Genomic DNA, 25,282 nt, shown 5'->3' on the forward strand with positions numbered 1-25,282 from the left:
GACGTCGCTACGCTGTGGTTGTTATTTAGCAGTTATCCTGCTGAGTGTCCAGCCCAAAGAGAAAGATGTTTTTGAATTAGTTGGTTAAGCTTAACCGGACGGTGGGACTCCTCCAGCTTCTCCGCCTGCCGCCCCATGAGGCGTCCGGATAATTCAGCGACATTTAACGGCGTAGAGTCCGCCAGCAGCTAGCTTAGCTCACCGGCTAGCCCCGGCTACTTAGCCGCTTAGCTGGCTCCCCCGGCGGACTTCGGGTTGGTAAATTTATTCAGTTTTTAATTATTTAACGGGTCCACAGTTGTGGTAGCTTTCTGCAGTGAACACCTTACAAATCATTAACTTGTTTTTGAAAATTCAGCGCAAAAATAACCCACCAGCTGTGATAGACGGGGCAAATATATTTATTTCTATAGTTAAAGGAAGATCTGAGGGAGAACTGCCACAAATTCTGGTGATAATATATATAACGGTCATTTAAAACATCAAATGTCCCAGTGTTTGTGAAAACACAGAGTTGTGTTTTGTGGCAGGGAACGATGGTGAGGTTAAAACCCCGAAATTTTCAAATGGACTTTGGTCTGCCCAGCATCGATTTTACAGTAGTTTTATATCGTGTTTACTCGCATATGTTTAAAATTCACTGGCAGGCATAATTTCCGGGATGTTTTTTGATTTGATCTGAACGTTGGTGGTTAGAGTTCCCAGCCCCAGAAGCCCAATATGTGGCCATTCAGAAATGCATGTAAGACCTTTTCTTTTTTTTTTTTTCTTTTCTTTTTTTTTTTTTAAGCAGCTATATTATTCTGAACAGATTAGTTTTGTCTGATTTATTTGAGGGCTCAGACTACAGATTAATACACATAATAACTACGCTACAAATTTCCTGAAATCCTTTGTGCATGGTGTAGCAGTCCTTACCCATATTTATAGTAAAAGTTAGTTTTTAATTACTGTAGGATTCTTTAAGTTAATATTTTTTTTTATTTTTTTTTAAAGCTGCAGGACAGTCATGTGACAAAATTGCTTTAAATCTACTGTTATTTATTTATTTTTTTTATACACTGAGTTTGATGAAATTCTGCATAACTTGTTCAGTTTTTTAATGGAATTTGGCATAGCGTCCCCTGTACATCCAATTCTCTGGATACAGCAGCTCTATGAGGCGGCTCCTGTACTTTTGCCTGATTTTTTTTTTTTTTTTTTTTTTTTTTTGTATGGTCTGAGGTATTCGTGTCATTGCAGGATGGCATCTTCCTTCAAGATTCCCAAGAAGAAACATCCTCATGGCTCTGACTCCAGTCCCCTAGACATGCAGTCACCTCTGTCCCGCCTCCAGACCTCCACCCCTCGACTAAAGGTGGTATTCCTAAATCTTCCTCGTGTCATCCGTTTGTCCCCGTGAAGTGATATTACATTCCTTTAATCCTCTGATTAACCGTTTAAGGTGGTATTAATGATCTGACAGGTTAATTGTTTGGAATATTTAAAGATGGTGTCTGTAAACTTTCTCATGTTTAGTTGATTAGTCATATGAAAAGCTAATCTACAGTTTTGAGTACTATTAAGGGTTCTTAAGGTAGAATAATTGAAAATTCTGCTTTTAAGGTGACTGATTGGAAGGAGTTGCCCTTATATAGAGTGTGCAGAGTGCATATCAGGATACTTCCACTCCTTCCACTCAGTCACCTTCCCCGCTGAACAGGAGGCAACTCATGAGACACCACTCCTTTTTTAAGGTGGTACTAGCCCATATTCTTGATGTGTGGTGATGATTTATGTTAAGGCTGTTTTGAGTAAGATTGATTTTACTTAAGGTGATATAAGTTGTTGTTTTAAAGTGTCCGACCCATTCAGTTATTTAAGGAAAGGCTCATTTAAGGTGGTATCTATAAAGTGTTGGACCTTTTTAAAGGTGGTATGTTTGAGTTAATCTGATTGAGTTTTGTGTGCAGTTTTATGGGAATCAGTCTGGCAGAGGTGGAACTGACAGGATGCATTCTGGGAATCCTGTGGGCGCTTTGTCAGCCAGACAGAGGTGAGTGCAGCACCCTCTGCAGTCTAAATAGTTTATTACACTTTCCATGAAATGTTAAAAGTAACCAGGTCATTTCCTTGCAGGACACCGTGTAAGCAGCTCTTAGGAAACTTCAAGACACAGCAGGTACTCAAGAGCCCCATCGGGGGCGGAGCTTCAGACGCCAATCAAAGAGCAGCAGGCAGCTGGAGCTGCCAATCACAAGCAGGACAGAGAGAAGTGACCTCAAGCTGTTTGTCAAACAGGTGAGTTTTTCTTTTTGCACTCAATAATTTAACGAGCTGAAGCTGCACCAACATCCGCTTAAAATCATAGACTTCATACCAAAATCTTTTTAAAACTAATTTTATTGTTTGTTTTTTGGGGGGGTTTTAATACAAGTTTTAGGCTCCTCTGCATCTCTAATCATAACCATAATGTTTAGATTTACTAATGTTGACTTATTTGTTTGTACATGTCATTCATTTGAATTGAGAGTTTACAGTTTTTAAAAAATCTTCCGGTATTTAAATTTATAAGCATGATTTATTTTCTACTTAATTTTTTTTTAAAATTGGTAGTATTTTGTCACATTTCAAATATCTTTCATAAATTTAGTTTCACCCACTGTTTTGTTGTTTTAATGACATTTAATGCAGCGGTTTTACAGAGTTTATATTTTAATATGTCCTTTGGTGCAATATTTTAATAATATTTTTAGGTTTCTACTTAAATGTTTCTTATTTATTTATTTACAACCTAATGTGTTTAGGGAGCATTTCTAAAGATTTGTAGTTATTTTTTTATTAGTTATAATATTACAATAAATATTATTAGAATATTATTAATCATGTCCTTATTATTAGTTGGAAAGTTACTTTTTATTTTCTCTAAAATTTTTGTAGATTTGTTTCATGCTACTTACTATTAAATGTTTCAATATTTCTTTACACGTATTGACAGGCTTTAGATTTTTTTTATACTTTAATTCAATGATATTTCATTGGAATTATTTTGTTATTAACTATAATTGTAAAAAAGAAGTTTCTGATATACTTTTAAGTCTTTCATTAGTGACGCAGGCTGCGAGATAATTTAAATAGTCTCACTGAGTGTCTCTGTTTTCTCCACCAGATGGCGTCCTAAGAGAGCGTCTGACCGGCTGCTGCAGCCTGAGGTGGCTTTAGAGCACCTGTCTCCACCTCAGAAGAAGAAAGAGCTGTCAGGTTAGCTTTTCACAGGTAGAGAGAGGACTGTCTGAGATTTATTGATCAACGTGATTGATCGTCATTTCTTCTGCAGCTTTGGTCAATAAAAGGATCTCAGTGGACTCTGTGGACTCTCTGGCTGAGTTCAGAGGTGACGAGCATCTTGGGAGTTTGAGTTCTTCTACACTGGGAGACAAAAGGTGGAGGAGAGTTGAGTCTAATGGAGACACTTCTGAGAAGGTAAAGGTCAAAGGTTGCTGCACTTTCACAGTGAAAGTCACAAAAAGTAAAGTCATGAAACTTAAGTGAGGGGAGTTGCAATATTTTCGCAATAAAATCATCAAAGGTTTTTCAGAAAAATAAGGTTTGCAGAGTAGGCAGTATTTTCACAATAAAATTGTTTAGGATTAAACAGGTACACCTGAGATGCAGGAAAAAGTTGCAGAGAATAAAAAAGGTTTTATTGTGAATGTTTTGTAAACTTTAAATTTCCTGTTACAAACTGGATCTTCACCTTCGGTCTGATTGTTTCAGAGCGACACAGGAACTCCTCCCAAATCTCCTTTGAAACAACAGACAAAGAACTCTTCTATCTCCAGATTGAATCAAACTTCACCCTCAGGCCCACAAAGGCCTGAGGGTCACGATAAGACCATCTCCATGGTCTTATCGTCGTCGACGACGCCAGTAAGGAGGGTGCGACTTGCCTTCACCAGCAACCTGAAGGTCAACGACAGGGAGAAGGAGAGAGAGAGGTGGAGGCAGTTCAAAGAGAAGACTAAGAACAACAGGTCAGCTGTCCTCCACCGTCAACTGAGGACACCCAAACCGAAGCTGAGCCAACCAACTGAGCCGAGTGAGTTTGATTTCCACCAATTATGTGATGGAGTCTAAGTATATGCTCCATGTTTAGTGAGCGAAATTCTAGGATGTAAATTGGCATTAATTGGAAAATCATGTTTATTTTTCAGCCCCACAGCTTGATGCTTATGGGGGAAAAGTGACAATGGTGACATGATTTGAAGGTTCTGATGTCGCTTGTTTGTTTCTTCCTTTAGTCGTGCTGTCCAGTGAGGAGGAGGAGGACTGTGAGGGAAACGGAGACGAAGCAAAGAGGACGTCACATAGCAGCAACCAGGTCGATGAATCTCGTCAGGGAAACTCTGAGAAGGTGCAGGTAGGTAAATAGAACAGAAACAGAGTTTCTTCTTTGGAAACTGAGGTTTGATGCTTTCTTGCAGAACTAATAAAGTAACTTTGTTTTATAACATGTTCGACAACAGCGGCTTCAAAATCACGTGGGCATCTTTAATAGTTATTCATGGTGTTCCTCAGGGCTCTGTTTTTGGTCCTCTGCATTTATTTTATAGCTCAAGGATGATTCAGTCTTTTTTTTGTCCATTCTTGGTTTGATTTTCTTTATTTTGTTTTCTTGTCGTTTAGCCCAGGTTTAGAGCATGTTTAAGGCGTGGACTTTCAGGACAGAATAAAATGTTCTATCTATAAAGCTCAGAGCACATTGTTGTTTTAAGGTGTACAAATGCTGGTAAAGGCTGTTAAAATATGACATAAGTGTTGTCTTGTAAGAATGCAGGGCACTGAGGAACAAGGTGATTACCTCTGACTCGTGACATCTGCGATAATTAAACGTCTGTAAGTGAGAAATAAAGGCCGAAGGGTTCATGATAACCTCACCCAGAAGTCAGCCGGGTTGTTCCTCAGATAATCCGAAAAAAGCACAGGGGGGATCTCGCTGGCGGGACAAGCGGCGGTGGCGGCTGCTGCTGCTGCTTTATGAGAGTCACGTTTAAGAACAGCAGGCTTTCATTTCCACCTGCAGCTGCTCAGAAACAGGACGCTGCTTAATGTGGTGCACTCGTGTGACCCACAAATCCGGCATTTTAAAACCATCACTTCATCCACAACAAGCAGACGTTTCAGACTGCCTTTCCAAACAATGTGGTTCTGTTTATTAAGTTTAACAGCAGATGATTAAACCAGGGTCCACTTTAACCAAAGAGCAGAGTCTGGGCTCTGCACGGGTCCTTAGAGGTGATGTTTATTAAACTCATGAAATTCAAAGGTATTAAAAGGATTTGGAGCGTGCAGTCAGTGCAGATGTGTTTGCATGCAGTCCATCAGAAACCCAGCACAGTGTTGTGACGTGATGATGGTGTTGGTAGAATGCTGAAAAGTGGGCTTGGACAGGAAAGAGAACAACAGCAGGGGTCAACAGGCAAAGGAACCAAAAACAGCCCAACGAGACAGAAGGCTACTGCAAGTGACCATTTTCATTGTTTTATCATTAGTGTGATTTGTTTTTTTGTTACTAAAACTGTATTAGACTAGTCAGTTACAGAGTGTTGGAAAGTCCTGCAAGGCTCAGCCAAGAACAGTCACAGTTACACTTGGCATCAAACCATCAGGTTTAGTAAAATGTAACATGGCCACCTTTAGGCTCATGAGCAAATAGAAACATTGGAAAGCGTAATGTATGAAGAATGAAAACCAAAATAGGAAGATCCACAGTGAAAATTAAACTAACAGAATCTGCAGTCCCTCCGTGGTTAGATGGAGTCCATCATCTTGGACTTCATCTATGTGTCTTTTTCTTTGTCTCCTTTGACTTTGACAAAGACTTTGTCTTTGTCTTACTTAAGACATCTCTTTTTCAGTCTCCTTCTTTTTTCTCTCCTTTGTCCTGTAATCATCTTCTTCGTCTTGTCTGTCGTCTTCTTCACTATTATCTTATTCATTGTTTTCTTTGCAGTTGTCTTCATTGGCTTTTTTGTCTTCTCCTCTGTGGTCTTAAATCCAACCAGACCCTAGTCGATGAGCTGCTAAAGTGAGGGCTACCCACTGCACTCTGCACAGTCAGCAGATTATATTTAATTTGCAACAAGAATTCGATGAATAAAACATTTCCAGGAGACTATGAATGACCAAAGATCCATTACCGGTCCAGATCATCTTCCTCTGTCGACCGCTGCCTTTAGGGAGGCACCACATGTGATAATGCGAGTGTTTGATTTGGCAAAGATTTAATAATCTGTAGGAAAAACAGGAAACTTCACAATAATGACTCCGTGTGTGAGGAAGAGTTTGAGCACAGGAGGAAGAATTAATTACAGTTTATGTGTAAATAATCAGATGATGGAGTGTAGAATGGTGAATTCCCCTGATTTAAACTGTTCCTGATGCTGCAGATTAATAATCTCAGTGAGAATCAGATACCTGTGTGGTAATCAGTGCCAGCTGCTGCGGTCTCTCCTGTTAAGATGACCCAGTTTAGCTGCGGGGCGTCCGCGAGCTCTCGGTCGCATGTTTGAGGCCGCGGTGAGTCACCTCATTTGTTTGTGGCTCTGCCGGCCTGTAAATGCTCCTCTAAGCAGATCCAGATTGGACCTGAGTGTTTGTTGTTGTTTACAGACTGAACCTGATCCCAGCTGAGAGTACACCATCTGCTGCACAAACAGTCGCTCGCCCGAGCGTCTGCGGCGCTTTTATTGTTTGCATTATTGTATTTTTACTGCTCTGTGTGTTAGTGGCTTTTTTCCACTCACACACATTGTACCTGTGGGCTCACTCTGTCCCTCTGCGCTGTCTAACAGGCTCCCAAACCAGTTCCTGTGACGCCACCGTCCTTCCTGCAGCTGGAGTTCGCCTCTCTTCACGCCGGCCTCACGGCTGCAGATGCTAACGGGCCGATTATGGTGAGACAGTTTGTCACAGCTTCACATAAACCTGTAAACCATAAACACGGAGACGCTCAGTGTGACGGGACACAGGAGCATCAGTGCTCTGTTATTTGTGATCTGAGGTGTGGCAGCTTTACTGAGTCACTGTTGTGGGGTCTCTCCTGCCCACAGACAGGAGTGTCACTAACAGCATGTTTACAGCTCCTCTTTCCCCTCACATGTTTATTTATGCTGATAGATAAAAAAAATTTCTACTCTTAGACCCTCTGCTCTGTTTTCTGACTGTCTGCAAGAACTGCAGGTGTTTTTGTTGGTGGAACAATGAAAATTTCAGATGTTAATTAAAATTAAAGGAAAATATGTGACTTTAGTCACATGATTGTAAATGTACAACTTTTTTCATTGTAAAAATTTCAAAATGTCGTTTATTGCATTTTTGTCATAAATTTGCAACTTTTATCTAAGAGTGTCCAAGTGTTTTCCATCAAATTTACCTGTTTTTTTTAATACAATTTTTTTTAATATCTAGATTTCCCATAAATTATGACTAAAATCTCAGAGAACACCTTTGTTTTGTGAATGTACACAATAAAATATTCCTTTTTTTTTTTTTTTTAAATTGATATGTTTACATTAACAGCTAAACTTTAGGTATTTTTACTGTGACCCTGTCTCCCAGCTCCAGATGTGCTGAACCCTTTAACATACTGTAATGTTTTGCTGCTGTGAAAATGTGACGTTTTTATATAGAAGGGTCTAAATGAAGGCACATAATGTTACAATAATGAAACACATTTATTGACTCTTTAAAATCGATACCTCACTGATCTACATTCACGTTTTTAATCTAATAATAATAATAATAATAATCCTAGTACCTTAAACTGGTCACACTGGAGTCAGCATCACGTGCCCAGCAGGAGCGCTCAGTCATATGATCACATGATCTTTCTCCACAGGCAGTCGTGGTTTCCCTTGTTTAACCTGTTTGCTGAGGTCAATCTGCAGTGCGTTTGCTGCCAAGCAGTGGCTGTGGGACGTTCCAGTGTTTGTGTCCAGCTTCTGTGTTTTTGGGTTTAAAAAAAAAAGTTTAACCTTGTTCTTTTTTTTTTTTTTTCCACATGCTAGTCCAACTTTCTGCTGCTTGCTCTGCACTTTTAATAATCCTACATCTTTTCCAGCATCTTTTATTTTCTTTAGTGTGTGAGGGTGGGATACAAATGCTGAAGCAAAGGTAAAACAAGAGCCAGAGCTCAGATGAGAAATCGCCGAACTCTGAGTTTACGAAGCGGCTTTGTTTGTTTCCCCCAAGGTCGTAAACATTTCAACCTGTAACGAGTGATTAAAGGTTCAGTTAGAGCACTGTTAAAAAGGAGGTGGTCAGGGGGTCAGTGGAGGGTCTGCTTCTGAATGTCGTCTGTTCAGCTCAAGTTAAATAAACTTTTAAAGTCATAAGCAGCATTTCTTTGTTGTCTAACAGTTTAATCTCTTTCTCTGTTTAGATCACTGAAAGCGGGATCATGATCCCCATGAAAGGTAACTTATCCACCCTCTGGTTCATGTTCTCCACCCACTGATTAGACAGAAACATTAACACTGACACATGCAGTCAGTCAGACTCTTTAATAGTTTTCCAAGTGTAATTTTTAGACTTAAACTCACCATTTAATATATATATATATATATATATATATATATATATATATATATATATATATATATATATATATATATATATATATATATATATATATATATATATATATATATATATATATATATATATATATATATATATACATACATACATACACACACACACACACACACACACACACACACACACACACACACACACACACACACGTATGTATGTGTATATATATATATGTATGTGTGTGTATATATATATATACATACATACATACATATACGTGTGTGTGTGTATATTAGGGGTGCAACGATACACAAAATTCACGGTTCGGTTCGATACTTTGGTGTCATGGTTCGATATTTTTTCGATACAAAAAAATGTTCATGCCTTTTTAATTTGTCATTTATTAAAATTATAAATATATATTTTAACTCAAAAGTACAGTTTTTAAATTTAATGTTGCTGAAACAAAAGTAATTAAAAAAAATAAATATATCTCAGGGCTCTCAAAATTTCAAAATCCCTGGTAGCCCTTCGGGCAGGGACTCTTCAGTTTTTGGTAGCCCAAAATAAATGTAAGTAGCCCGAATTTAAAAAAAAAAAAAAAAAAAAAAGAGCAATTTTTTGATTGATGTTTTGTTTCCTTTACAATATTATACTTTAATGTATAATATTGTAAAGGAAACAAAACATTAATCAAAAAATTGTTGAAAAACAAATTACAACATTGTATAAAAATTACAATCATCAACTCAAATACTTGGTTCTAATTGAACAGAAATTTCTATGAACTTGTAAGAACTGTGTAGGACATGAATCCATCTGTGTCAGATCCTGAATTTGAAATTTCCGCTGAAGTCACGGGTAAGAGACAAGTGGAACCAAGATCGAGGCCATTTGCTTTTTGAAGTTTGCAAAGACGGCTAAATTTTGCCAGTGGTAGTTCACTCTTTGCAACATAATACGCTGTTCTAAACAGATTTTTCAGGTTTATTTTTAGTATGTTATTTGCAATTGGTGTTTGTTCTGGGAAAGATATTGCAGACTGAGCAATAATGCATTTCTTGCATTTCTCATGGCTTCTAATGGGGGGCTTTCTTAAAATGACTGGTCCCAGTAACAAAGGCGCTTGTCGACTCAGAAATCGAGAGAAAACCAACAACACACCCGGCAGAACATTATGTTATTTACACGGGTGCACAGAAGTGGTCCGCATGTGCGCATTCGCTGTCAAAATAAAAGACGCGCACCAGATAAGAAGTTGCAACGCACGTTTGCGTCTATATAAAAAGCACTGTTTTTGTCCGCTAGAGTGGGATTTTCACGGCACATTCTGCACCACATCTCTGTGCGTTCATCATTTGTTTGAAGCCAGCTCACCTCCTGCAACCACTTTTCCGAGAATACGCGCTTCTTTTGTGGTTCGACTCCTGACATTTGTTTGGAGGTGGAGGAACACCAAAGTAATTGCTTAAAGGAGCTTCTTTGACATCTTTAAGAGTTTTAAACAAATGTCTGTCCTCCTGAAAATCTTATGTATGCAAACACGCGTTGCAACTTCATATCTTGTGGCGTTTTTGTTTTATTTGACAGCGAATGTGCACCTGCGGACCACTTATGTGGAGCCCTGGTTATTTAGCTCGTCATATTGCAGCCACAGAAATTCTTTTGTCCATGAAACCATAAAGCTGCACTTTCTTTTTGCCTTACAGTCTGATTTGTCATAACTTTTCCGTTTTGTGGTAAGCTTTTCTTTGGCTGTCACTTCTTCACCCTGACCTGTCTTATTTGGCTCAGCAGAACTAAAATATATATCCTGCTGCTTTTACAGCCTAGACGGAGTAGTCGAACGCAGATCCACTGAGCGCTCAACACAGACAGCATCGTCAGAAGGAAAGTTGATAAAATAAATTACAAATTTTGTATTGTTCGATACATATGCGTACCGAACCGAAAGCACTGTATCGAACGGTTCAATATCGATACGAATATCGTTGCACCCCTAGTATATATATATATGTGTATATATATATGTATATGTGTGTACATATGAATAAAATTATTATTATTATTTTTTTATTTATTAGCGGTGGAACGATACACAAAATTCACGGTTCGGTTCGATACTTTGGTGTCACGGTTCGATATTTTTTCGATACAAAATAATGTTCATGCTTTTTTAATTTGTCATTTATTAAAATTATAAACATCTTTTAACTCAAAAGTACAGTTTTTAAATTTAATGTTGCTGAAACAACAAAGTAATAAAAAATAAATAAATCTCTGATCGAGGAATCACTCATCTTTGGAAAAGAGAGTTTATTACAGAGAAATGGCTCTTTCCAAAATAAAAGCTATACTATACGCTTCTTCTGAGCTATATTCTCAGCAGCATATTAAACATATCAGGTCCCCATAAGGAGAATCATGTGCTAACGGCTGTCTAAATGACTCTGGTAAAGTTTGTAGCATGCGTGCTTGTTGTTTTTGTCTGCTTCCACTTGTCTTTGCACTAGGATGATGTCAGCGTAAATGTGCAGTCCTATTCATTGTGTTCCCACTAGTGCTGTCAGCGTTAATCTGATATGACGTTAACGGCACAACACGGCAAATCTCCGTTAACGAGCTACCGCGGATCGCCCCGTGCGTGGGGGTGGATGCCGTCAAGACGAGCTAACTGCGCTAATGCACTAGTTCACACCAATGTAATTGAGCATTGCGTGGCACATCCAACATACTGTTTTACTTTTGTCCATGACGCGCTTACCTTCAGGGTCATACGTCACATGAAAACCAAAATAGTTCCAAAGGCCACATCTGAATGAGGGTGGGGGAGGTTCAATTTGCCATGTTGCAACGAGCTTAGCTTCTGTCTTGCTAGCTTGTGCTGCGCTCAGTGGATCTGCGCTCGACAGTGCAGCCTAGGCGGAGTAGTCGAACGCAGATCCACTGAGTGCTCAACACAGACAGCATCGTCAGAAGAAAAGTTGATAAAATAAATTAAAAATTTTGTATTGTTCGATACATATGCGTACCAAACCGAAAGCACTGTATCGAACGGTTCAATATCGATACGAGTATCGTTGCACCCCTAGTGTGTGTGTGTGTGTGTGTGTGTGTGTGTGTGTGCGCGCCCACACGTAATGATTAGAAACTGACAATTCTGATTTACAAAGTGCAACGTTTATGATTTCATGCTGGATGGAGGCAGGTGAGCCGCTGTGGTGACCTCTAAAGGAAGAAGCTGGAAGAAGCGTTCAGGTGTCTGTGAGGAAAGATGGATGTAGCTTCTCAAACCCTGAACGTCTCTTAGTGTAGAAGACTTCTCACTGAGAGTTCAGTAAACACTTAGCTGATGGGTTTGTGGTCTCGGTCTGTGTTTTAAAGCCTTCTTCAATAAAACAGGATGTTCATGTTGTAAATGATGGATTCATTAGTCTTAAAGGATTTAAGATGGAGCTACCTGTGATTGACAAGTTGCTGTCTCACCTGATTTGTTAAACATGGAGACTGCATCAGTAAAAACACTCCTTTTACTGCCATCTTTTCAACACTTCATTCTTGGAGGTCTCACTGCTCCACAGATGTTATGACCTCTTGTTTTCCATCAGACAGATGTTAGATGATCAGGTGAAATCATGGGTTTAAAGTCACAGTTTATTAGATGAAGATGAGTTTAAAAAGTCAGAATTAGGAGACAAATTAATTCATTTTTTTTTTCCTCTCAGGGGTGGAGGAGTGTCAGGTCAGCGTGGTGGCGTCTCAGGTTCGGGGTTACGGCCTGTGGGACGGGGGCGTGGCCCGTGGTGGAACTCTGCTGGCTGGTTGGGAAGGCCCCGCCCCCTCGCTGCTCTTCCTGTGGGTGACGGATGCTCAGGCCAACCTGCTGCAGAAGGAGCTGTCCTCCATCCAGACCTCCTCTTCCTCCTCGTCTTGCTGCTCGGGTAAGGCGAGGGTTAAAGCTCCGGTTGATGTTTGCTCTGCTCAGTTTTCATCACCGCACAGTTTCCACTCAGCTGCTTCCCTGTTTAACTTGCAGCGAGCGCTCACTCTACATCACCAAACCAGCCCGACCTCCTCCCAGGGAAACCTGCAGAGTCTGAGGTGGTGTTCAGAGGATAAGGATAACCGGGCTGGAGTCGGTTTATTAGATTCAATTATAAAACTGTTACAGAGTCAAGCTGTTTTCCCCATGCAGTGATCCATCAGCCTCACACAGGATCTCTGCACAAAGCCCAAAATCAAAGCTTCACTCTGAGGCTTCACGGAAAATTTACTTCTGCAGCCGTGCAGCGCTGGGCCGGGCCCCTGCCGGCCAATCAAAGGGCTCCATACCCAGCCATCGGCCAATCGTGGCAAGCCGGAGGCACAGTGTACCGATTCCAGCTGTGAGGTCATCTGTACGGGGCCAGAGAGACCTGCGGGTGGAAACAGAGAGAGAGAGCTGCTGCTGGTGTTTACTGGGAGAATAGAAGAGCTCTCACTGGTTCAACTGGGCTCATAGTGCTCAATGACATCACAGCGCTGGGCTGACTGGGCTGATCCTGGACCAGTCTGTTTATAACTGGTTTTAATGTACTCATGTTGGATAACCTGGCATCTCCTACTCTCTGTAGGTCCTCCATGCTGCTTCATCCTCCTGCTATTGAAGGAGCAGCTGCAGGAGCTCCAGGCCGCCCTGCTGGCCTCCATCCTCGACATGGAGGAGTACAAAGTCGCCACCCCCTCCTCCTCTGAAGGCCCGGCCTCCCCTCTGGACTGGGCCAACGGGCTGCTGCTCCTCCACAGCTGTCCTCCTCCTGTGGACCAGCACCTCCTCAGACTGCTGGGACACTCGACGGTAAGAGATGACTCGTCCTCTCCCTTCACCTCCTCTGAGCTCCTCTGCTCTTGCCGTGGCGCTGAACGCCATCAGGACAGACTATGAGACTAAAAGTTATGGTTGAAAACAGATCATTAAATAAAGAGACACAGATTGTAACCTGATACACAAACTAATCAGTCTGTCACAAAACGTTACTATTAAAGGTCAAAAGTCACAGATGTGTGTTTCCTGACAGAGGTCGAATCAACTGAGCAGAGGTCAGAGAAACAAGTCCAGCCTAAACTCTGCTGGTCTTCCCACCAGGTAAAACCAGTATAACCAGTATAACCAGGACAAACACTACATATATGGGCTTTAACCCTGAGTTTGGTCTCCAGGCTGATCCAGTACCCCGTGGCCCCCTGCAAAGGCCGCATCACCGTGACCAAGGAGGACCTGGCCTGTCTGGATGCTGGCGAGTTCCTCAATGATGTCATCATCGACTTCTACCTCAAGTCAGTTTGTCCACTTGTCCTTGCTTCCTTTGCTTTTTTCTTTCTTTACATTCCTCCCCTCTTTCCCTGCCCCCTAACCTCTTGCTGCTTCTTTCTTTTCCCTCACGCTTCCCTTCCTTTCTACCTTCTCTGCATTCTTCCTTCTTTCTTTCATTTCTTCACTTCCTTTTCTCCTTGATCCCTCCTTCATTTCTTCCATCCCTCCATCATCCTTCTTTGTTACTTCCTTACTTTCCTCTTTACTTCCTTCCCCAATTTCTTCTTCCTATCTTCTTCCACTCCTTTCACTTCTTTTCTTCTGTTTTTCCTTCCTTCTTCCGTCATTCCTTACCTCTTTACCAGATTCCTTCATCCACTCGTCCTCATCCCCTTTTTCATTCTTCCTTCCTTCTGCCTTCATTTCTACTTTACTTTCCTTCTTCCCTCTATACTTCCCTCTCTCATTACTTCCTTCCCTCCTTCCTTCTTTTTTCCCTATTCCTTCACTGTTTTCTCCCCCCAACCCTGATTCCTTCCCCCGCCTACCTCCCTCAGAGGTTTCAGAGGTTGTAGTAGCTGCTGGTCACCTGCAGGGGTCCCCCTCCCCTCCTTCTTTGTGCTGCAGGTATCTCCTCCTGGAGGGCGTTGGCGGCTCGGTGGCTGAGAGGAGTCACATCTTCAGCAGCTTCTTTTACAAGCAGCTGAGCAGACGGCGAGCGGCCGGCGAGGGCACCGCCCCCTATGTCCCGTACGAGCAAGCGTGTGCATCTCTTTTATTTAAAAAAAAAAAAAAAAAAAAAAAAAGGTGTGCGAGGTTTCAGATGTCTGAGTGTCTCTGTGCTCATGTGTCCTCAGTGACCGTCACACGCGGCACCAGCGGGTGAAGACGTGGACTCGCCACGTGGACATTTTCACCAAAGACTTCCTGTTCGTGCCTGTCAATCAAGAGTAAGTCCCTCTCCTCCACCTTCACAGTGGCGCTGTGGTCAGCTGGAATAAAGGAATAAAACCTCCTGGAGCCGCCCGCACTGACCTCAGCTCCTCGCCCCACATTCAGAGACGCCACTTTTCAATAAAAGCTGCACTCGAGCACCTCATCAGCGCACGTACCTGCCAACTGGCCGCACGTGATGGCTTTACCAGAGACGCTTCCTCCACTGTCGCTCCACTCTGACCCCAGGCCCAGCCCCCCCCCTCAGGGTCCTCATTAACATCCAGACCTGCTCAGGACATCTTAAACCTCAGGCTGCTTTTACGGCATCTTTGCACCATTCCTTCGTGTTTTTAACGAGGCCAGGCGACATTTTACCTCCACACTGAGAATATTTTCAGAGGCGCAGTGTTAATGTGGCACCTTCATACGTTCATACAGCAGATATCCACATGAAATACTCAGGCCTGAAAAACACATTAAACTCTGTTTTTCTTTTTTTTTTTTAAAAAGGGGGAAAAAAGTGCAACCAAATCAGTTTAACTCTCACTCAGAGTCACAACCACAGAAAACCTGGCTTTGTTTTCCTCTGGTCAGCTCTCAGCACCAACGTCACAGTTTCAATAGACCCTGTGCACGAGAAAATGCTAACTTCCTGGTTTGAGACCGGATGTAGGGCTACTGCAAAGATATACTCCAAAATCATGACCAAAACTCGAAAACGGAAAGATTGCGTTAAGTTACAAAGAGCAGAAGGTGGGAACACTCACCGCTGCTGTGTCATAAAAAATCTAATGATCAATTTTGATGTTTAAAGAGTTTAGATCGATCAGTTGTTTACATCACTCAACACAAGCAGAACTGCATTACTGCAGCAGAAGACACATCGTCCACATTCAGAAGCACATCTCTGTATAGTGACTGGTCTTATGATTTAAACAGGCAAATGTTCAGCATTCAAACTACAGGTGAAGAATAGTCAAACCAGATGTTTCCCTGTTATGTCGATATCAGCTAGTCAAGTACACACATACACAGCATGTTAACAAACCGTGAAAAAAAGCCACACAAAAAATGAATGATTGCTGGTAAGGGTTTCTATACATTAGTATTTACGAAGGGTATGTTGTGACTTACCTTCAAAATTACAGTGGTCCCTCGCTAATAATGCGGTTCTCCTTTCACCTCGCTGTTTCGCAGATTTTTTTTTTTTTTTTAGTGCAAGTTTTCATGGTTTTTTTTTTTTTTTTGTTTGTTTTTTTTTTTTTTTTTTTTTTACGTCACATTGTGTCCTGCGTCCTGATCGCTGCAGACGATCTCCTCCGTGACGTCTCTCCTGTACAGTACAGAATCACTGCATCGATCGCTAGCAGTGTGACTCTGAAGTGCAGTGCTGTATGTCCACGATGTCCACGAAATGTTTTGCACCGTCAAAAAATAAAATTGGCTACTTGATTTCACCTATCGCTGGTTAATTTTAGAACATAACATCCGCGATAAATGAGGGACAGCTGTTTACAGATACTGAGAAATATAAAATTTGAATCCCTGAGGCGCGGGGGAAAAAATATCAAGTCGATGAACATAATTTACAGATATATTGGATAAATGCCCAAGACATCTATAGAAATGTAAATCGCCACGTGATTCATTCATTTGCTTAACTTGTTTTGGATTGTGAACGAGGCGCAAATAGGACACCGGAAGCAAAGCTCCCAACAGGAGTTTCCGCACTGGAAGTAGCATATGCTAACGTGCACATAGTCTATAATGTTCCATTATTAATCATTATAAAATGGAGATCAACATTTATTTTAAATTATTATTACTGTTGAATAAAACGTCTGCTGATTTTGAGGTTGTTCAGTGGGACTATCCATTTTTTTCACGTTATTTCATTATTTTTAAAAATGTTTTATGTATTTATTTTTTTTGTTTTAAAATATTCTTACTATTCTTTCTCTTTTTGTTTATTTAATTATTAATTATTGTGACATTTAAGGCCATTTTTCTTGTGGTTTTGTGCCATTTTTATGCTTTTTTTTTTTTTTTTTTTTTTTTTTTTTTTTTTTTGTTTTCCTCTTTCTTCTGGGACATTAATTTTTTTAACACATGTATTTATTTGGTAGCCACTACTTCTTTTTTTTTAAATTTTTAACTAAATTTTAATTCAATTATTTTTTTTATTTTCTTTTACTGGTATTTTATGAAACTTTTTAGTGCAAAATGTCCATTTTTCTTTTCTTTGACCTTCTTATTTATTTTGTGTAGTTTTGTTTTCTTACACATTCTTTTTTTTTTTTTTTCTCTGTACAAGCTCAGTTGTACCACATTTTTCCAGTCTTGACTTTTTTCTTCTTTTTTTTTTTTTTTTTTTTTTGTAAATATTTAAACCATGAGTGTGTGTGTGTTTTTAGCTTTGGTTCTGGGTTTTTCTGTCCGTCTCTCCTCAGCTGTATGTTGTGGTTTTGTGTTGGCAGAGCTCACTGGTACCTGGTGGTGGTGTGTTTCCCAGGTCTGGAGGAGGCTCGGTACGAGGAGTTTCAGAGGCGAGCAGGTGAGCTGACCTGGTTTTTGTCTCTGTGGCTGAATGAAAGCTGTGGCTTCGGTCACGTTCAGCAGAGCGTCTCTAATGGGCACCAGACATACTGGTGTTTACGTCCCTCTGGGAGGCAGCGTTTTAGGGTATTTGGGGCACAATGTTCGCCAGCGCTGATTAAAACACCATGCTCAAAGTTGACACCCAAAATTAAAGGATTAAATGTTCCAGACTTAAATATGTTCTCCACTAAAGACCCATTTAGACATTTTTGAATCTTTATGGTCTATAAATCAGCTCGTAGTAAACTGGAGGTCACATCTGGTTCATCATCTGTGCTCATTTCTCCTTTTTTTTTTTCTTTGACCATCTTTCCATTTCATTCATTGATCTTTTTTTTCTTTGGTGTTCTATGTTTAACCTCACATGTAGTTTTATTTAGAGCTGCTCGTGTAGACGCGAATGTGTTTTTGTTGTCGTTGCAGGGAAATCCGGAGCTGTGGGAAAGCCAAACTCTAGTCTCGTGTCACAGCAGCCACCAGTAAGTTCATACACTGTCATTGCTTTCAGTGTGGTGTAAATATCCAGTTGTGTCACGACCACAGAAAGCCGGTGACATTCAGGTTGTGACATGTGTGGGTCTAAAATGTTTCTCAACTTTGATGTGAGCAACTGAAGCTGGAATGATGAGAGTGAAAGGATAGCCTTGACTCACATGTAAATGCATCACACGGTTACCTAGGCTACCAGAGCCTGAAATGTCCACTGGCAACCTTCCGTCAGCAATAAATAACCATTTTTTCAGTATTACCTGCTCAGCCAGGATTCTAAGTGTTCTGAGCTGATCTGAGAAAGTGACATCAACAGACTCCATGTCACTGATTGGCTAATCAGTGGTGTCACTCGATGAGTCGTGAGGGTCTCTTAATAAAATTTTAGAAACCTGGCAATGGGGAAACTTACTGGGAAAAAAAACAAAACAACCAACATATACTGTGACTGTAAGTACAGGACTAATTTCATAGGCACTTTATTTATGGCCCTTACACTTTAATTATAATCCACATATACTGTAAGTACAGTGTAAACATACTGTAATTATAGATCAGCTCCACTGATTACACAGACTGATGAGCAGTAACTTTATTGTAATCAAACTTGAACTTGACTACCCTTTAATTACCGTTTAAATATACTTTTTCACTTTAGGTGTGAAGTTGATTGTAGTAAACTGTAATTACATGTTAAAGTTACCACTGGTTTCACAGTAATTAAGCAGTACCTGGTATTTAAAGTGTAAGTACAGACTGTAAATCCATCAAAATGCAGCAGGTGTCCTCAGTCTGTGGAGGGTTTCCACCTCGTTTCATACAGCTGTGACGACACTGTTTATTTATATTTATGTAAAACTGATCCTCTGAGATTTCACGCTGCACATTCATTAGTTCACAGTTTATTTGGCTCAGATGATCAGTTCAGTGTTGAATCTTCTAGTGAGATCTGTTTGGGAAAACATGGGCTGACCTTTGTGTTGAATGTGAAATGTGATGGTTAGTTGATGCTGCTGAAGAGGAGGAGATGCAGCGTTCTTTACAATCACTGAGATGTTTTTCTCCGTTATTGTTTTAAAATCCTGGGTTTGAGTAACTGTGTTGTGTGTTTGCAGGAGTCCAGTGAGCAGGGCTGGAAGAAGGACAGAGTCTTAAAGAGGTCAGAGTTCACCCACATTAGATTTTACATCGAAATCAATCAGAAATGATCAGATTTTATTCTAGTTTTGTTTTTTTTATTTAACTTGTCACTTTTTCTGCACATATGACAGATTTTATCAAGTTTATACATCATTTCGTTTCAATCACGGAGGTTTCTGTTCCTTATTTTACCAGACACATGTCAATGATGTTTCTTTTCATGTTTTTCTTCTTCATTTTTCTTGAGTTTATTTGCTTTTTCTCATTACTTTTGTGACATTTCATGCAGATTTCCATTTTTTCCCCAGTTTTTATTCCTTTTTTGTTCAGTTTTTTTATATTTGTGGACCGTTTTCATTTTTTTATTTTTTTATTTTTTATTTTTATTTTTTGTATTATTTGCAGTTTGTCCAGTTTCCTTCCATGGTTGTGTAACACTGTCATTGTTTGCAGGCCGTGCCTCCTGGTCATGGACTCACTGAAACTGTCGTACCACGACAACGTCTGCAGACTCATCAGAGAGTGAGTTCCACCTCAGGACGCACAGAGGACAGAAAACAAACCAAACCCACATTTATCAGTAATGTTATATTCGTTTTTAATGAAATATTTAATATTAACATAGTTAACACAATTAAAATATTTTAAAGCAATTTCTAAAATAATTGTATAATTTGTTTTATTTCCAATGTAATAAATTGTTGAAAATATTTAGGATCCCATAAAAATATGAAAAACATTATATACTGTATTTTCTACACTATAACGCGCACTTAATTTCCTTAAATTTTCTCAAAAATCGACAGTGTGCCTTGTGTATGAATTGTGGTTGTGCTTACTGTCCTCGAACTGATTTTATGTGGAACACGGCGCTCAAAAGTCTATCAAAAAATGTTTTAGTACGACTTTGGTAAGCTATGAAGCTGCACCGCTTGATGGATTGTTGGAGCATTACAGCTATTGTAGTGAGGAGCCTCGCAGAGTAATCTGGGTCCAAAACTACGTCCGCCTCAGGTCCCAAAGTCAAACGAACACTGCAGCATTTTTAATAAAGGTTTGTAGATTTCTAGGACTTTGCAATTTTGAGACTGCTGCATCCCTCTGCAAGATATCTCACTATTTTTGACTTTTCTGAGCCTGTCAAGTCCTTCTTTTGACCCATTTTGCCAAAGGAAAGGACGTTGCCTAATAATTATGCACACCTGATATAGGGTGTTGATGTCATTAGACCACACCCCTTCTCATTACAGAGATGCACATCACCTAATATGCTTAATTGGTAGAAGGCTTTCGAGCCTATACAGCTTGGAGTAAGACAACATGCATGAAGAGGATGATGTGGACAAAATACTCATTTTCCTAATAATTCTGCACTCCCTGTATAATGATGTGTTATGTGATGGCTAGCGACACAGCTATGTTAGCATAACATAAACACAGTAAAGCTGGTGGATGAACGCTAACTTTTTACCACTCATAAAAGTTCCAGAGGGTGCCTGATGTTAGGGACAAATGCAATCTGATGGCAGGATGCTGTAAACAGACCAAACTTCAGTCAGGAGAACAACTGAGATAATCCATCCACAATACGAGGTTATTCATTAATATACTGCAACAACATGGGAATAGAGCAGCGAGAGAATTCAACATTAATACATCAATGGTACGGAAGTGGAGGAAGCAAGAAGAATAAGTTGAGTAAAGTTTGACTTATTTGACTGTTTTGCTTTGCTTAATGCGCCTTATAATCTGGTGCGCCTTATGGTCTGAAAAATACGGTAATATTATTAAATGTAATAATATTATATAAAGAATTAAATAAAAGTACAAAAAATAAATAAAGAAATAATGAAAGAAATGCTTAATACATGCACCAAAAATTAATTAAAAGGTATTATGATGTCAACACAATTACCTAAATCAATGTCAATTGCAAATTAATAAAGTGAGGGAATATTATTGATCAACTAATCACGCACAGACTTAGTTTCACTGAGTAAAAATGTTTGGGGTTTTAAGTTAGTGTCACAGTTGCTTTCACGTCCCTGTGGTATTTGAACATACAGTGGGGCAAAAAAGTATTTAGTCAGCCACCGATTGTGCAAGTTCCCCCACTTAAAATGATGACAGAGGTCAGTAATTTGCACCAGAGGTACACTTCAACTGTGAGAGACAGAATGTGAAAAAAAAATCCATGAATTTACATGGTAGGATTTGTAAAGAATTTATTCGTAAATTAAGGTGGAAAATAAGTATTTGGTCACCTCAAACAAGGAAAATCTCTGGCTCTCACAGACCTGTAACGTCTTCTGTAAGACGCTTTTCTGTCCCCCACTCGTTACCTGTATGAATGGCACCTGTTTGAACTCATCATCTGTATAAAAGACACCTGTCCACAGCCTCAAACAGTCAGACTCGGCGACAGCCCCAAAACATCACTGCTCTCGAGAAGATCTGCATGGAGGAATGGGCTAAAATACCAGCTACTGTGTGTGCAAACCTGGTAAAGACCTATAGTAAACGTTTGACCTCTGTTATTGCCAACAAAGGTTATGTTACAAAGTATTGAGTTGTATTTTTGTTATTGACCAAATACTTATTTTCCACCCTGATTTACGAATAAATTCTTTACAAATCCTACCATGTGGATTCATGGATTTTTTTTTCACATTCTGTCTCTCACAGTTGAAGTGTACCTCTGGTGCAAATTACTGACCTCTGTCATCATTTTAAGTGGGGGAACTTGCACAATCGGTGGCTGACTAAATACTTTTTTGCCCCACTGTATTTAACTGTGACCCACCAAGCTGCAGGGTTAAAGGTCCTCTCTCTGTTCAGCTACCTGCAGGTGGAGTGGGAGGTCCGCAGGAAGTCGCCTCGTCTGTTCACGTCCGACACCATGAAGAGCTTCAATTGCAGAGTCCCTCAGCAGGACAACAGCAGCGACTGTGGACTCTATTTGCTGCAGTATGTCGAGAGCTTTCTACAGGTGAACACACACACACAAAAACACACAGGTGTGAATATTTTTAACAAAATATTAACAAAAGATATAGAGAACAAAAGAGTAATAAACTGTGTGAAGCATGTCAAGAATGTATTTAATTATCTAGAAAACAATAAATTGTAATTATAAAAATGTGAAACAAAGTCTCCAAATAATTATTTATTTTTGGCATTTTTTTTTTTAAATAAATTGTATCATAATAATATTTATCACACCGTAAAAATTCTATTGAAATATGTGAAAAAAATGTGTAAAATCACAGAATGATGCTGGTAAAGAAAATATTAATTAGGTTCCTTCTATTTGTTATGTTTTTTGAGGGTAAATGTGTTGAATCGTATTTCAAGTGCGTTTTTCTGACGTTATGACTAAAAATAATATTTGAATTAGGCCTGCACAATAAATCGAAAATTTATTGTCATCGCAATATCAGCCTGCGCGATGGGCCCATCGCAAAAGACGGCGTAAACTGCGATAATTGGGTACCTTAAAATGTTTACACACGTGCTTTAAAAAAATTACCAATCAAAGAATCCCCTTTACACATTTGACCAGTCGAACAGAGCCCTTAACGGCATTAACCAATCAAATGGATTAGAGGCCCGCTTCATACGCAGGTGGAGAGCGAACAACGCTGCAGCAACGAGTCAGAGTTGTAAAGGCTGAGAGCGAGACGCATGACGAGAACGCTACTGACTATGAACTCGTGCCTAAAAGAAAGAAATAGTACCTCGCTTATTTGGAGGTACTTTGGATTTGATAAAGACGACGTTCTCCAAACACAGGTACTCTGCAAAACTTGCCGAACACTAGTCTGATCCTCTGGTGGTTGCCACGAATCTCCACCATCATCTTCAATACAACCACAGAGAACTGTTTGAATAGTTCCAGAAAGACAGGGCTAGCCAAACAAAGGTTGCTAATGTTAAGACAAAGAGCACAGCAGTCCAACAACTGTCTCTGTATCAGAGTTTTTCAAGTGGAACTCCTTATGAGAAAACGCCGAAGCGGTACAAAGAAATAACAGAGGCCATTACAAATTTTGTGACAAAGACATGATGCCTATACATACAGTTAGCAGAGAGGGCTTCACCAGTCTGATACATAAAGTGGACCGGAGATACCGCATCCCCTCACGAAACTACTTTTCCCATGTTGCCATTCCACAAATGTATGAAACATGCCGCAAGACCGTCATGTTTGAACTGAGCTACAGTAAAGAACTACAGTAAAGTTTACTCTCCAGTTTTGACTTACATCATAACTACTTGGTGAGTGGTAAAATGATGAACAGCTGCACTGAGATAATTTGCAGTATAATTTAAGTTATGTTTATTTAAAACAAATTCTTTCAGGATGTCTTTCAGAATTCAAACCTCAGAAATTTTTTTTATGGGGGCAATGTTTCAATGTTAAAGTGCACTTTGTTGTTACACTGCTAATACAGCAGCTTTCATTAAATAAAACTGTTGCAGTAAAATGGAAATTATGTATCGGGTTTTGTTTTGTTTTTTGTTTTTTGCTATTTATTTTATCGCAAGTCATATCGTTATCGCAGTACTGATCACAGTTATCGCACATCGCAGGTTTTCCTAATATCGTGCAGCCCTAATTAGAATTATAAACTTAAAGAAACTTGCTTTTTTTTTTTCGCGTCACTCTGTTATCGTCTTCACGGTGCGCTTTGTCTGATGTCCTGATGGTCTGAGGCTTAATCGAGCTCTCTGATTGGCTCCTCCAGAACCCTGTGGTGCACTTTGACATCCCGCTGCGGTTGGAGAGCTGGTTTCCGCGGCAGCGAGCGCGACAGAAGCGCGATGAGATCCGGAGTCTAATCATGAGTTTGCACCAGAGTCAGCTGAAGGAGGAGGAGCCAAAACCGTCGCCGAGCCGCTAACTCGTCACCGCCGCTGCTGCTGCTTCATTGACTGCTTCCTGTTTCACTCAGTCAAACTATATGTCTGTGAATGTACACAAATTTATACTGACACTTCCTGGTTTTTAAATAAAAGTATTTATTTAAATTTTACAATGTGAGGCTCTTATTTTGAAAGCCTGGAGCTGGCGTGCTGCAGAGTGAAGCGTGTAATTGATGCATTAATTGGTAATCAGTTGTAAGTGAAGTGAGGAGAGTGTGTCCTTGGTGTTTGTCTAAGCTGGGGTCAGAGGTCACTGGGTTACTACCAGTGAGTGTCTTGGTGTTTTCTAGCATTCCGACTTCTTTAATTTACTTTTTTAATTTATTTTTCTCCGTTTCTTCATGTTTTAGTCGTCTCCTGTTCGAACATGATGCGATGTTTTTATTTCTGTGTCTGTGTTAAAACATGTTTATGTCTGCTTTTGTGTTCGTTCGATTGTGTGGGCTAGTTGGGTAATCTCTGTGGTTTTAGCAGAGCGCCCCCCCCACTGAGAACCAATCGGCTTACCGCTTATTAAGTGGATCAGACAGGAGGGGGCGCCGGCCTCAAGGAGGGCTTATACATTTAAAGACAGGAGCGCCACAGTAGAGGCCAAGATTAGTGGATGAGCATAATGACCGCTAATTACTCACCTCTATGGAGCCCAAAAAAACTTTAACTGAGGTGGGATGCACCATAGAGCCGCCGCATGTCAACATAACGGCTGTCAGAGAATAAAGTTTTCTAACCAAAATAAACTTGTTAAAATTTAAAAACATTAAAGACACCTTAGAAATGTCGGCCTGTACTCTCCTGGCCTAAATGTGTTTGTTGTCTGGCCTTGGTCTGACATCAGTTCAGCCCAGTTTGGTCCCTTTTTGGTCCCAGGCTTGGATGAACTCTGGTATCTCTTACATCTAGACTTGGTCCAACCCTCTTTTGTTCGGGCGTTGGTCCTGGATGTATTGGGGCTGTTCTGTCTCTTCTCTGGTTCTGGTCCTGGTTTGACTCTGAACTGATTGACTGACTGACTTTTTTTTTTTTTTTTTTTTTTTTAGGCCATAGAACCGGCTAATCTTAGCGATGGGAGGTTGAGATTAGACAGATTTATGGCCCCTATGAGACCTCCCAAAATAATCTAAGTGAGCCCTGAAGACGGAAAACTGGAAGTCATAGCTCGAATAAATCCTTCTCCGTTTGTTGTCATTCAACCTGCATGTTTCTTTAGGTTTCTTCACTATGTCTGTAGAAAATATCGATATGATAAAGTAGATCATGTAAAGATATTAATACATATAATTTTTGTATATTTCATGTAAATTATGTTAATATGGACATGTGACA

General features: G+C 40.1%; 1 protein-coding gene across 4 annotated transcripts; it reads left to right on the forward strand.

Moving 5' to 3' along the window:
- LOC308393372 (sentrin-specific protease 7-like) lies at positions 1 to 24,072 on the forward strand. 4 transcript variants are annotated; one of them, XM_080877084.1, is made up of 22 exons: positions 1 to 254; positions 1,243 to 1,357; positions 1,953 to 2,035; positions 2,119 to 2,280; positions 3,149 to 3,240; positions 3,317 to 3,462; positions 3,757 to 4,078; positions 4,281 to 4,399; positions 6,834 to 6,935; positions 8,423 to 8,456; positions 12,303 to 12,518; positions 13,191 to 13,414; positions 13,635 to 13,702; positions 13,777 to 13,893; positions 14,498 to 14,632; positions 14,728 to 14,820; positions 17,284 to 17,360; positions 17,828 to 17,883; positions 19,009 to 19,052; positions 19,487 to 19,555; positions 21,872 to 22,022; positions 23,782 to 24,072. In XM_080877084.1, the coding sequence occupies exons 2-22, from the start codon at positions 1,244 to 1,246 to the stop codon at positions 23,935 to 23,937; spliced, it is 2,580 nt and encodes an 859-aa protein (XP_080733210.1). In that variant the 5' UTR covers positions 1 to 254; position 1,243; the 3' UTR covers positions 23,938 to 24,072. The 4 variants fall into 4 exon arrangements, 3 of the variants coding, with proteins under 3 accessions (XP_080733210.1, XP_080733211.1, XP_080733212.1); XM_080877085.1 differs by having other exon boundaries at positions 14,498 to 14,620; XR_013970969.1 differs by lacking the exon at positions 23,782 to 24,072 and having other exon boundaries at positions 19,487 to 19,613; positions 21,872 to 22,010.
- Positions 24,073 to 25,282: the final 1,210 nt, after the last annotated feature.

Source organism: Rhamphochromis sp. 'chilingali', assembly GCF_963969265.1.
Source record: "Rhamphochromis sp. 'chilingali' genome assembly, chromosome: 3".
NCBI classification, from domain to species: Eukaryota; Metazoa; Chordata; class Actinopteri; order Cichliformes; family Cichlidae; genus Rhamphochromis; species Rhamphochromis sp. 'chilingali'.

Coding starts and splice junctions, on each gene's coding strand:
- LOC308393372 (XM_080877084.1), top strand. CDS start 1,244: ATGGCATCTTCCTTCAAGATTCCCAAGAAGAAACATCCTCATGGCTCT. Junction 13,415..13,634: donor GACTGCTGGGACACTCGACG/GTAAGAGATGAC, acceptor GTTTCCTGACAG/AGGTCGAATCAACTGAGCAG. Junction 13,894..14,497: donor ATCATCGACTTCTACCTCAA/GTCAGTTTGTCC, acceptor TTTGTGCTGCAG/GTATCTCCTCCTGGAGGGCG.